At 55.0% G+C, this 12,228-nt stretch overlaps 2 protein-coding genes across 5 annotated transcripts in view; both read right to left on the reverse strand.

Annotated features, from left to right (window-relative positions):
* The window catches only part of Ranbp3 (RAN binding protein 3), a 37,117-nt gene extending 35,597 nt beyond the window's left edge, over positions 1-1,520 (reverse strand). The window contains exon 1 of one of the 2 annotated variants that reach the window (XM_055617788.1): positions 1,416-1,520. In XM_055617788.1, the coding sequence (XP_055473763.1) occupies positions 1,416-1,437 (22 nt within the window). In that variant the 5' untranslated portion in view covers positions 1,438-1,520. The remainder of the gene's footprint in view (positions 1-1,415) is intronic. The other variant, XM_055617789.1, reaches the window with a different exon arrangement.
* An 8,583-nt stretch (positions 1,521-10,103) lies between these two features.
* The window catches only part of Catsperd (cation channel sperm associated auxiliary subunit delta), a 28,640-nt gene continuing 26,515 nt past the window's right edge, over positions 10,104-12,228 (reverse strand). For all 3 annotated transcript variants that reach the window (XM_055617764.1, XM_055617765.1, XM_055617763.1), the window contains exons 14-16: positions 11,932-12,118; positions 11,391-11,548; positions 10,104-10,593 (exon numbers count right to left, since the gene is read on the reverse strand). In XM_055617764.1, coding sequence (XP_055473739.1) covers positions 10,158-10,593; positions 11,391-11,548; positions 11,932-12,118 — 781 coding nt within the window. In that variant the 3' untranslated portion in view covers positions 10,104-10,157. The remainder of the gene's footprint in view (positions 10,594-11,390; positions 11,549-11,931; positions 12,119-12,228) is intronic.

Here is a 12,228-nt window from a genome sequence, read left to right on the forward strand (position 1 = left end):
CTTGCCTCAAGTGGTTTATCTAACCTACCTTTCAAGGCCTGGATGGAGGCTGAGCATTGCAGGTATAAGCACTACATCCCAATGCCCAGCCCCTCCCGGGGCCATGAACACCCTCTGCAGAAGCCCACTGCAAAATCCCTGGGTTTTCTACAGATGCCTCAGGCCACAGGTCACTGGCAGGAAGGAATATTGCATGGTGGAGAACCAGGTCTCCACTAATAGCCCGCCTGTTAGTTGTGCAGGAAGAAAAGGACAGGGCTAAAAATAGACCTCTGAAGTCCCAAAACCCTGGAGCAGCCCCCAAGGGACAACATCAGAGGGCATCAGGCTGCAGATGACTATGAGACTGGGAGGGCTCTGCAGAGGAGTCAGGGCCCCACAGGGGAAGGTGGTTCACAGGGCAAAAGGGGGGTGCAGAAGCAAACAGGAAAGCGGTTCTCAACTTAGGTCCCGACCCCTTTGGCAAATGTCTATCTCCAAACATATTTACATTACCATTTACAACAGTAGCAAACTTAAAGCTATGAAGTAGCAACGAGAGTAATTTTATGGCCGGGAGTCACATCATGAGGAACTGTATTAAAGGGTCGCAGCATTAGGAAGGTTGAGAACCACTGAATTAGAACCACTGCTGATCAGGTGGCTAAGCCTAAATTTGGGAACATGAGCTGCACCCCAAAGGACGTGGGGAGACTGGTGGGAAGAGAGGCGATTCTGGTTCTGCCGCACTTACCATATTCAAGCCACTCAAATGGGATGTCAGACTCCATAGGGGAGGGTATCACGGTGTCAAAAAAAAAAAAAAAACAGGATGTGCAGAAGCAGTTAGGGCTTTCAAGATCAGGTGGCCAGGCCTAAATAAATGGGGGACATCAGGTGCACCTCAAAGGACCTGAAGGCCTGTGGCGGAGACAGGGGCGCCGGGTTCGGGTTAAAGCACATCTCGGGGTGCAAGCCACAGGTCGGGGTGGAAGAGGACCTCGCGGGATGAAGGAGAGCAGCGCCTGAGGCCAGGCCGGGGACGAAGGCCCCGGGCCCCAGGCGAGGGGGGCGGGGAAGGGAGCGTGGCGCGCTGAGCCCGCGAGCAGGCCCGCAGGTCTCGCCCCACCCGAGGCCGCGGGGCCGCGTCTCAGGCCCGTTGGGCCCCCGGGACGGAGAGCTAGGCGGGAAGGCCTCGGGTGGCGGCCGCGGAAGGGCTGAGGAGCCTCGAGGCCGGGCGAAGGCAGAAGCCGGGGCTGCCGCGAGGAACCGGGCCGGGGACCGGACGCCATGGTGGGGGGGCCCGTTGGGTGCTCAGGCCGGACGAGGCCGAACTCCCACAGTCCGAGGCGCTCACCCTTCGACTCTGGGGCTCCCTCGACCTCCCGCCCCGCTCCCGCCCGCCGCCAGCTGGCCCCCGACGGCGCCTCCCCTACCTTCGTTCGCCAGGTCCGCCATTTTACTTCCTTAAGCCCTCCCACAAGGCCCCGCGCCCGGCCCCTGGGCTCTGCCTGCTTTCTGCTGGAAGACTTCCTGCGCCTGCGCATCCCACCAGACGACGCCGGGGCGAGAAAGAGGGCAACTCTCACCGGCTCGCGCCCCGGCCGCGCGCCTGCGCACTAACGGTTCTCCGCCCGCCTCCTCTTCCCGCCCGCGGAGGGAGGGGCGTGGCCGGCGCGGCACAAGCAGAGCAAGTTTCCCTGTGGTCCTGAGGTCCCAGCTTCGGCCCTACGCTAAACAAGGGGGTTGTGGTTTGTGTGTGGCTCCGAGCGTCGCACATGCGCACGGGCAACCTGCCGCTGCTTGCGGTCCTGACTTCTATCCCGCCACTTTTTCCCTGTTATTTTCTCTGCCTTGAGCCGAGGCTGATTTTAAGTGACTCCCTATGCATGCAGGAGTGACCCGGTACTTCAGGTACCAGTACCTCAGTTTCCCCTAATCAGAAGCCAGTCCCTTTCGCACAGCTTTCCTAAGGCCTTGCAGGATGGTTGGGGAAGAGGCAAAGTCGGAGGTTAATCCCCCAATTCTCCACCCCTGTTCCCCGACTTCAGACACAGGCTGTCCAAATAAAACAAGGCTCTCAACTTCCCTGGGCGCTGGGCATGGTGGCAAATGCCTTTAATCCCAGCACTCGGGAACCACAGAGTGGGATCCAGGCCAGCCAGGGTGGGCTCATCCTCTTCCCCAGGACCTGTGTGACAAGGTGGGAATGGGCTGGGTGTGGTGGTATTCGCCTTTCATCCCAGCATTCGGGAGGCAGAGGCAGGAAGATCTCTGTAAATTTGATGCCAGCCTGGTCTACAGAGGGATTTCCAGTACAGCCAGGGCTACACAGAGAAACCCTGTCTCAATGGGAAGAGAGAGAGAAAATGAAGGAATTACTGGCCTCCCGTTCTTCATCTGTAAATAGGCTCAAGCTTCCCCGTGGGCAATGTGGGGCTTTTGAAACTGCAATGTATCAACACTAAATATTCATTGTTTTTGTGCGCCTTAAAAAAAAAAAAAAAAAAAAAAAAAAAAAAAAAAAAAAAAAAAAGATTTATTGCCAGGTGTGGTTCCAGGAACCATGACTGTTACACAGAGGAAAAAAAATCAAAAATAAAATGAAACAAGATTTATTTTTATGTGTATGAGTGCCATACCTTACTGAATAGACCCTATGTGCGTGCAGTACCTACAGAGCCCAAAAAAGGATGCTGGGTGTCCTGGAACTGGTCTGTGGGTGAACGTTGTAAGCCAACTCTTTCAGTGCTGAGAACCGAATCCAGTCCTCTGAAAGAGTAGCCAGTGCTCTTACTATTAAGTCTTTGGTTTCGTGTTTTGCTGAATGCTGATGACGGAACTCAAGTTTTCCAGCACGCTTGTAAGGTACCCCCGTCCCGCAGATGTGGATTCTGAACGCGGTTCCACCCATGACCACGCCCCAGCCGCTCACTGGGAAATTCTAGGCGGGGCTCCACCTCCTGACCACGCCCCCAGCCTCTCACTCGGGGATTCTGGGGAGGTGGCGGTTGCTCTGATGCTGAGTTGCTCCCCCAACTCTGCAAACTGCACCTTGAGCTCATGATCATGTTGATGAGGTTTGGTTTTGAAATCACTTGTCATCTCTCTGGGCCTGTTGATCTCCAAACTACAGTGGAAATCAAGGCCCTTCTCACTATCTTTCCAAACTGCCCCCATTTCTTTGGCCTCCTTCATTTGATTCTTTGGGGCTCTCCAGGCTCTGGCTCAACTCCAGGCTCTGTCCCGTGCCGGTAGAAGGCTCAGGGAGCTTTTGGAAATCTAAACTAAGAACATGAAATATAAATGCCTTATAGCTGAATTGGGAATGGTTCATGGACCCGCCTTGTCACCCCCTCCCCCTTGCTCTTCACCGACACGGGTTTCATGCCATCATCCACAGAATGCCTACGACAGGCCACACAGGTCTCTAGGTCCCAGGCCTCTAGAGCTCAGCAAACTAATTTGAGCCTCAGGACTTTTGCGCTTGCTGATCCTGTCTTTAGGGTCTCTCTTCGACGGGGTCTGTCTTAGTCAGTGTCTCAGGGACCTGAAAAGACACACCATGAGCAAGACAGCTCTTATAAAAGAAGACGTTTTCATTGGGGCTTGCTCACAGGTTCAGAGTCGGCAGGCATGGCCCTGGAGAAGTAGTTGAGACCTACATCCTGGTCGCCGGGGGGGGGGGAGGGGGCACACCTCTTCATCCTCAAATAGTCTCCTCCCTGCTAAGCGTTCAAATATTTGAGCCTATGGGGGCTGTTCTTACTCAAACTTCCACGGACCTCGGCTCCTTTTGCTTCTTCAGTAAGATTCGGATGAGGCCACGACCTTGGGACCTGTGAGCTGATTCTGGTTTTAGGCTCAGGACGGTTTTTACGCTTTAACCGTACGGAGGGATGTTGTGCTCGTTTTTAAACTCTATTTTATTTAAGATTCCTTAAAGCTCCCTGCCAGCCGCCCAACCCTGGGTAGGAGAGAAGGTTAGTGGGGAGGAGAGGTGCACACCCTTCGCTTCTCCAGCTATTTACGGTCGATGGGGGGGGGGGGCTGTACCACTCTCCGTCAGCAGCGGCCGCCGTGCTGAAACGCTCCTCTCCAGGCCTCTGCGCTCGGCTCCCTCGCGCGCGCCGCTCCCCGCGGGCTCTCCGGTTTAGAGCCTAGGCCCCGCCCCTCTCTGTGCGGCACCGGGCGGCAAAGACCACGCCCGCAGGAGGCGGTCCTCAACCGTGGACCGACGAAAGCCCAAACTGAAACCCCCGCCCCGGGGATTAAAACAGCATATTTGCATGACATATCTGAGTTTACCAAGAAACCGAAACCCCCGTTACGGAGCGGGGCACCGTGTGTGAAATGTAAACTTGAGGGCCGCGGGGGCCATGCGGGCATGAGGGCCGTGCAGATGTGGGTGCCACGCCACCACAGAGCCCAAGTCAAAGCCACGCACAGGAGCGAGTGTGTCCTCAGCCTCCTGCCAGAGGGGAGGCTGGGGCGATCCCCGGCCACCGCTGACCTCCAGGCCAGCCACTGACATGGGAACACTCCCACTGTCACGTTTAACTCTAAGAGCTTTTTGGTGCGTGCGAACGTGTGAGTGTGTGTGTCTCCTATGCGGGTGGCTAGTCCTCCACCCGCATGCACACACAGACACACAGCAGATACTTATGCACACAGAGACACACAGGCACACAGACACACAGGCACACAGAGACAAGTGCACATAGAAACATGCTTGCACACACGTGTGTAAAAGTCATACAAGCACCTGCCGCCTTGGTGGTGTTGTGTCCACAGTGGCGGGGGCGGGGGGAGGGGTTCTCTCCTGCACACCTGCCCCCATCTAGGGGTGGTCCTCACAGGATGTCAGCATCACCTAGAAGCGGATGTGGATCCCAAGCCAAGGCTGCGGAGGTGCGGGAGGCTGAGGCAGGAGGATGTCAAGTTACGGAGAGAGACCTGGCATCAAAGCAAGGAGCCACAGGAGGGCTGGTGTGGTGTGCCTGTCGAATCCCCAGCACTGCGGAACAAGACGAGGAAGGGGCTTGTGAGAGGGCTCAGCAGGTAAAGGGGCTTGCCGCCAGGCCTGGGGGCCTGAGTTCAGTCCTGGGATCTAGATAATGAAGGAGAAAACTGACCCCTGCAAGATGTCCTCTGACCTCCACAGGCACATAAGCCTGCATACAGTCTTGCACACACACAAATAAATATTAACATTCTTAAAAAGAAAAAAGAAAGGAGGAACAGAGGGTGGAAAACCGGGCTTAAACTCACCTTTGCATATTGAGAAGACACCTAAGAGCAGCTTATGGCAAATTTTAGACCTTTGGGTATGCTCCTAAAGTTCCAGTCTTGTCTCGAACTCAAAATCTTCCTGCTTCTGCCTGGAGAGATGGCTCAGAGGTTAAGAGCACTGGCTCCTTTTCCGAAGGTCCTGAGTTCAATTCCCAGCAAACACATGGTGGCTCACAACCATCTAGGATGAGATCTTGTGCTCTCTTCTGGCCTGCAGGTGTACATGCAGACAGAGCATTATATGTAATAAATAAATACATTTTTAAAAACAAAATCAGGCTGGTAATCAGGCTGGTAAGGTTGCACATGTAACCCCAGCACTCAGAGAGGCACAGGCAGGAGGATCTCTATGAGTCTGAAGCCAGCCTGCTCCACAGAGTGAGTCCAGGACATCCAAGGTTGCACAGAGAAACCCTGTCTCAAAAAACAAGCAAACAAAAATCTTCATGCTTCATCCTCCCAAATGTTGGGGTCACAGGCACACACCAGTGACTGGCTTCCTGGACTTCTGTTATAGAAATATCTCTCTCTCTCTCTCTCTCAGCTTTGTAGCTGAGGGAGACCCCGGACTTCCCATCCTCCTGCTTCAATCTCCAGAGAGCTAGGCTAACAAAAGCCACCACCACACCACCACACACGGCGTCATTTTGGGTTTTGTTTTGTTTGTTTTTGAAAGACTGTGTCACTACATGGCTCAGGCTGGCCTGGAGCTTGCAATCTTCCTGCCTCAGCTCCCAGCCCCTGGGAACTTGGACATGTACGTGCAGCAAATCCCGTCTCCCTGGTGTGTGTGTGGCATTTGCACACATGTGAGTGTGGATGTGTATATATGGCAAGTGAGTGTGCAGGAGCAGAGGGTGTTGGGGTCTTGCTCTGTGTCTGCCATTTTCAGTTCAAGCACCCTCCATTGCTGAACCTGGAGCTACCCTGGCAGCCAGCAAGCCTCAACCGGGTCACAGGTACCCACAGGCCATGCTGCCCTTTCACATGAGTGCTGGGGGTTTGAATTCAGGTCCGAATGCTTCGCCAGATGAACCATTTCTCCAGCTCCCTCCCTCTTCCTTTCCTCTGTGCTCCTGGGTCTTGAACCCTGGACCACACAAGAGTCAGGCAAGTGCTGTGTGCTTGGCCCTGGCATCCTGGTCTCTAAATCTGGCCTGTCCAAGCAGCCCTGGGTGTGTTCTCTCGCCTTCTGGCCTGTCTCTGACCTTGTGAGCTTTCATGGATCTGCTGCTTTCCTGGCTTTTGTAAAGGCCATGCAAGGTGACTCGGGTCTTTCTGTTGTCACTTAAAACAGGTGGCAGACACACAACTTCATCTCAGCACCCAGGAGGCAGAGGCAGTGGGTTTGTGTAAGATCTGAGTCCAACCTGGTCTACATAAGACCCTGTTTCAAACAAAAAAATAAAATGAATAAAATAAGCCTCTAAGCCAGCAAACCTTCCTAATGCTGCGACCCTTAACACGGTTCCTCATGTTGCGGTGACCCCCCAGCCATAAAAATTCTTCTTATTGCTACTTCCTAGCTGTGATTGTGCTACTGTTATGACTCATAACATAAATATCTGATATGCAGGGTGTCTGACGCGATCCCCAAAAGGGTCACAACCCATAGCTTGAGAACCATGCCCCAAACCATAACAGGAAGATCTTCGTGAAACACTGGCTGCCCTTGCAGAGGACCTGAGTCGTATCCCAGTGCCCACCTCAGGCAGCTCACAGCACCTGTATCTCCAGCTCCCAGGGCTGGGACTCCCCCATGCGGCCTCCATGAGAGCTGCGGTTCTGTGCACAACCCCAGGTACAGATAACACATGCTTCCATATGAAATAAAATGAATAGAGGGAGTTGGACGGTGGTGGCGCACACCTTTAATGCCAGCACAGCATTTGGGAAGCAGAGGAAGGAGGATCTCTGTAAGTTCGAGGCCAGCCTGGTCTACAGACAGAGTCCAGGACAGCCAAGGCCATAGAGAGAAACCCTGTCTCGAAAAATCAATCAATAAGCAAGTAAATAAATATAGATCTTTAAATACTCCTAGCTTGCTACTCCGGTCTACAAAGACACAGGTGGACAGGCATGGCTGGTGTATGAGGGCACCTTCTTTCTCAAGGAAGAAATTCCAAGGGGTAAACGAGAATGGAAAATTAACAACCTTCCTGTCATCCCTGTGGTTCCAGGCAGTCAGAAGCCGTGTCATAGGCCATGTTCTGCAGCACCTTGCGACCTACTGCTTAGAACCCAGCATTAGCTTTCCGATGGACAGTGGGACTCAGGAGTTATGGCTCCAGAAAGCTGGGTGGACGCTGTGAGCTGAGTCTGCTGAGGGCGGCCGGTGGCCTCCTGCCCCTCCTGCCTCCGTTCAACTCAGCCAGTGTTCCAGAAGAAAATTCTTGGTGAACAACAATTGGGTGGGGGGGGGGTGAAATCTGGACTGTGGCTGAGAGGGCACAGCCCTCACATTGTGTGAACAAGGCCTGGCTTCCACCCCAAGCGCCTCACAAACCAGGCATGCTGGTACATGCCTGTCATCCTAGCACTAGGGATGTGGAGGCAGGAGGATCAGGAATTCAAAGCCATCCTCGGGTACACCGTGAGTTTGAGGCCAGGCTGGCCTACTTAAGGCCAGATCTAAAAGAGAGGAGGAGGAGGAGGAAAGGAAATGGTCCAAGTTCTTTAGTCCTGTTCTCATCCAGAAATAAGGGTCCATTTATCCCGAGTATAATACATGTCCGTCAACACAGCTCATCTTCAGGGGCAGTGTGCAGGGTGTGAGGCTGGTTCCCACTGAAGACAGGGAGAAAGCTTTTCTTCCTTCGAGGGGAAAGTTGTTAATATTGCTACTACTACTGTTCATTTGAGCCAGCGATGCATGTAGCTGCGCTGGCCTTGTACTCCCCTACCACCCCATCTCCTGAGCACCGCGGTTTGGGCTGCACGCCTGGCTATCGATGCCATGCACTAGCTGTTTGGGGTTTTGACCCAGGATTTCACTTTTTAGCCCAGGCTGGCACAAACTTGTGGGAGGTACCCCTGCCTCACCTTCTCCTGTACTGGGGATGCAGGGTCCACCCCAGCTCCAAGCTGGCACAAGTCAGGGGAAGAAGAGGTTTGCACATGGTGACCGCTAGAGGGAAGCAGAGGACTGCGAGAATGGCAGAGCCTGTGCTTGCTCGTGCACGAGTCAATGTTGGGGTCAAAGGTTGGCATCAGGTGTCTCCCAAGTGAACCCGCACTCCCCTCCCCCCAGCGCCCCGTTAAGCTGTTGTGGCGACCCAGCCTCGACTTGGATCACGCGGCCCCTCCCCCACGTCCTCTTAGCAGGGGCTCCCAGTCCTGGAGTCACAGACAGACACGGGGCTACACCAGGCTTCTGGGGGCCTGAACTCTCATCCTTACGCCTGCATGCAGAGGCCCTGCCCAGGACTTGTAGGCCGTCCAGGCGAAGTCTCCTGGCGTAATGATCGCCAGCACCTGAGTTGTTGGGGAACTTCCCGGACCCGAGAATCCCCCGGGACAAGGGTCCTCTGTTCAAGGAAGACAGAGCCCAGGGTCAGTTCGGAGGCTTGGGACTGGAAATCGAAGGAATGAATGGTGCTGAGGGTCTCTCCTTGGGGAGAGATTCATTAAAGTAGACCTCTGTTCCCCCTGACTGGCTACAGGTGCAGGGTAAGGAAACGAAGCCTGGGAGCTGAGATCCGCAAAAAAGGGGGGAAATCCACTGCTGTGGGAAGAATCTATCAGGTGGATGGTTAGCCAGGCGTGGTGGCGCACGACTGTCATCCCAGCGCTCAGGGAGGCAGAGGCAGGTGGATCTCTGTGAGTCCGAGGCCAGCCTGGCCTGTAGAGCGAGTCCAGGACAGCCAAGGCTACGTAGAGAAACCCTGTCTCAAAACCAAAACAAACACAAAACCAAAACAAAACAAAAAAAAAAGGCTGATGGTTAAAAAATCTTTTAGTGGAAAACTGGAAGGTTGCAGGTCCAGAGCTGTATTGTCCAGGAAGTTTGGCCCCAGAACAGCTCTGGCGGTCTAGGAATGGTCCCCTAGACTCATATGTGGGAATGCTTGGTCCCCAGTGAGTGGACAGATGCACGCCTTTGACCCAAGCCCTCAGGAGGCAGAGACAGGAGGGTCTCTGTGAGTTCGAGGCCAGCCTGGTCTACAAAGTGAGTCCAGGACAGCCAAGGCTACACAGAGAAAGCCTGTCTCAAATAAATAAATAAATAAATGATGAATGAATGAATGAATGAATGAATGAATAAATAAATGGCTAATAAAAATAAATAACTAGCAAGATCATGCAGGACACTGCTTCCAAGGACATTCCACCGACCCCTGGCCCTCTTCCTCTTGCCAAACTCAATGTATGTCAAGAGTCTTTCTGCATTTTCAGGGGACTTTAGGAGGCATGCGGAGTGCTGCGGTCTGAGAGAGGGGTGCAGACTGTGGGGACAACCTTGGGGGGTTCCAGTCAGGCTGCGAAGGTCCCCGGCGTGGACGGCAGCACTTCATGCTAGACCTCTTGGTTACCACACCCACCCACCCACCCTGAGCCGAGGGGGCAGTGCCTCAGGCTGCCACTCCAGCGCTCACACCCCTGACCTGTGCGCACAGCGCCGCTGCTGGCTCTGAGGAGCTGGCTTCCTCCACCCTGCCTTCCCATGAGGCGCCTCTCAACAGCCTCACAGCGCAGGGGAACCACGGGGAAGAGAGCAGGGAGGCAGGGCGAGGAGGGCGTGGCTGGGGTGGCTCAGGAAGGAAGCCCTGCTGAATGTCCCAGTGAGGATCGTGGAGGGTGACCCAGACACAGCCTGACCCCTCCTCATTGTTAACCATTTATTGGGACAGGAGCTAAGGTAGACGCACGAGGAGGTTGAAAGCACCTCACTGGGGCTCATTTGTGTCCGTGTCCTTAGCTTTTTCTGACCCTCTTTCTGTCTTGCTCGCGTGTGGATGCAGGGTTTGCTCGGCCTGGTCTCTGACCCTCCTGGAGCGCAGCCACCCTTGCAGCCTGCACTGCACCGACCACTGCACTCTGCGACGCAGCCACTGCTGCATTTTGTGATGCAGCCACCGTTGCAGCCTGAGGTGCACCCAGCCGCAGGTGCACACGCACAGGAAGCGGTTGCACACTTGGGAGCAGACGACCTTAAAGTGCTGGCCCTGCTCGGTCTGCAGCTTTATGGGGACGATGTAGGCCAGCCACACGGTCAGCAGCGTGGTGACGACCAGCAGGAAGATGCTGAGCACGGGTGGGAACATGGCCACAGGCAGGGCCCCGTACACGTACACACTGAACGTGGTGTCCAGGTTGCAGTAGCTGTGGGGGGGCAGCAGGCACAGGCTGTCAGGGTGCGGAGCCGGGGCCTGGGTGGCCGGCCCCACCCTGTCCACACAGCTGACTTCTTGTGTGGGGGTGGTAAGGTGTGCTTTTTGTTTGTTTGTTTGTTTCTTTCTTTCTTTCTTTCTTTCTTTGGTTTGGGGGTCTGGGTGGGGAAACTGAAGACAATTTCATCAGAGCTTGAGGGAAAAACGAGCAGGCCTTCAGCGGCTCCTGAAGAGAATGGCCGAAGAACGGCAAAGCTGCAGTGCTGAAGCCGGTTCGGGCAGTCACCCGGAGGGCAGATGGCCTCAGTGAGGGGAGCCCAGAGTGTCGGGGGGTGGGGGGACACTCCGAAAAGGGACAGGAAGGGAGAGGGGCCAGTGGGCACAATCTCCACTGTCTGGGGCTGCAGCCCACAAGCTGCAGCTGTGTGTGTGAGTTTTGACACAGGTCTCATGTAGTCCAGGCCAGCCTCAAACTAGTTATGTAGCCAAGGATGGCCTTGAACTCTGGTTTTCTGAGACAAGGTTTCTCTGTGTAGCCTTGGCTGTCCTGGACTCGCTTTACAGACCAGGCTGGCCTGGAACTCACAGCCATCCGCCTGCCTCTACCCGCCCAGTGCTAGGATTAAAGGTGTGCCCCACCACTGCCAGGCTGGCCTTGAACTCTTGATCCTACTGTGTCTGCCCAGCTCCCCACTGCTGGGGTGGCAGGCGTGGAGCACCACACCGGGACATCGAGGTCACCAATCTGTGAGTCTCTTCTCAGGATGACACAGTACCCCCTCCACTCACCTGTAGTATGGGTCCACCACAGACAGAAGGAAGGTATAGATTCCATTTCTCTGGCCAAAAATAACCCTGTTGTCTGTGCGGCCACCTAAGATCTGGTACTCGACATTAGGCCATAGCAAGGGGTTGTCCTTATTGTCCTCATGGCAGCTGATATAGTTCTGGGGACAAGGACAGAGGCACGCTGGTCCCGAGAACCCTGGCCCTCCGCCCCTGGCCTCACAGAGCATGCCTTCCCCACCGTTCCACCCCTAAGCAAACCCTTGTGGGCAGGGCCTCCTGCCTCCTCCCTCCCTTTCTGCCCTTCCCGGCAAGAGACTCAATCACTTTAAAGCCAGACGGGTGTGAGCTGCAAGACCCGATTCAGAAACAGTGTTTGGGGGCCAGTTACTGTATCTGACAGAGTCCCAGAGAGCCTAGGCTGGCGTCGAACTTGCTTTTTAGGGAATCCTCCAGCCTCTGGGATGGCAGGCAGACACCAGCGCACGGCTCTGACGGTGCTTGCGTGCAGGGCTGTGTGTGAGCCGCCTGGGCGGGACCCTACCTCTCTGTTCCAGATGGACACGATGGAATCGGCATCCGTGAAGAGGTTAAAGTTGCTCCAGTTCTGAGGCTGTGACCGGCAATTGGCAGTGGCGGCCGTCAGGGAGTATGAATAGGTGACTATCCCGTTGACCTCCGTTAGCACGTACTCGGCGTTCATGATTTCTTCTAGGATCCCATTCTTCCACCTGAGACACAAGTGAGGCAGCGGAGCGTAATGTCAGGACGCCGCCAGGGTCATCCCCACAGGACAGTGCGGGGTCATCCGGACAGGAGGACAGTCATCCTGACAGGAGGA

The sequence above is a fragment of the Psammomys obesus genome, unplaced genomic scaffold, assembly GCF_907164565.1.
Source record: "Psammomys obesus unplaced genomic scaffold, mPsaObe1.curated_primary_1811, whole genome shotgun sequence".
NCBI classification, from domain to species: domain Eukaryota; kingdom Metazoa; phylum Chordata; class Mammalia; order Rodentia; family Muridae; genus Psammomys; species Psammomys obesus.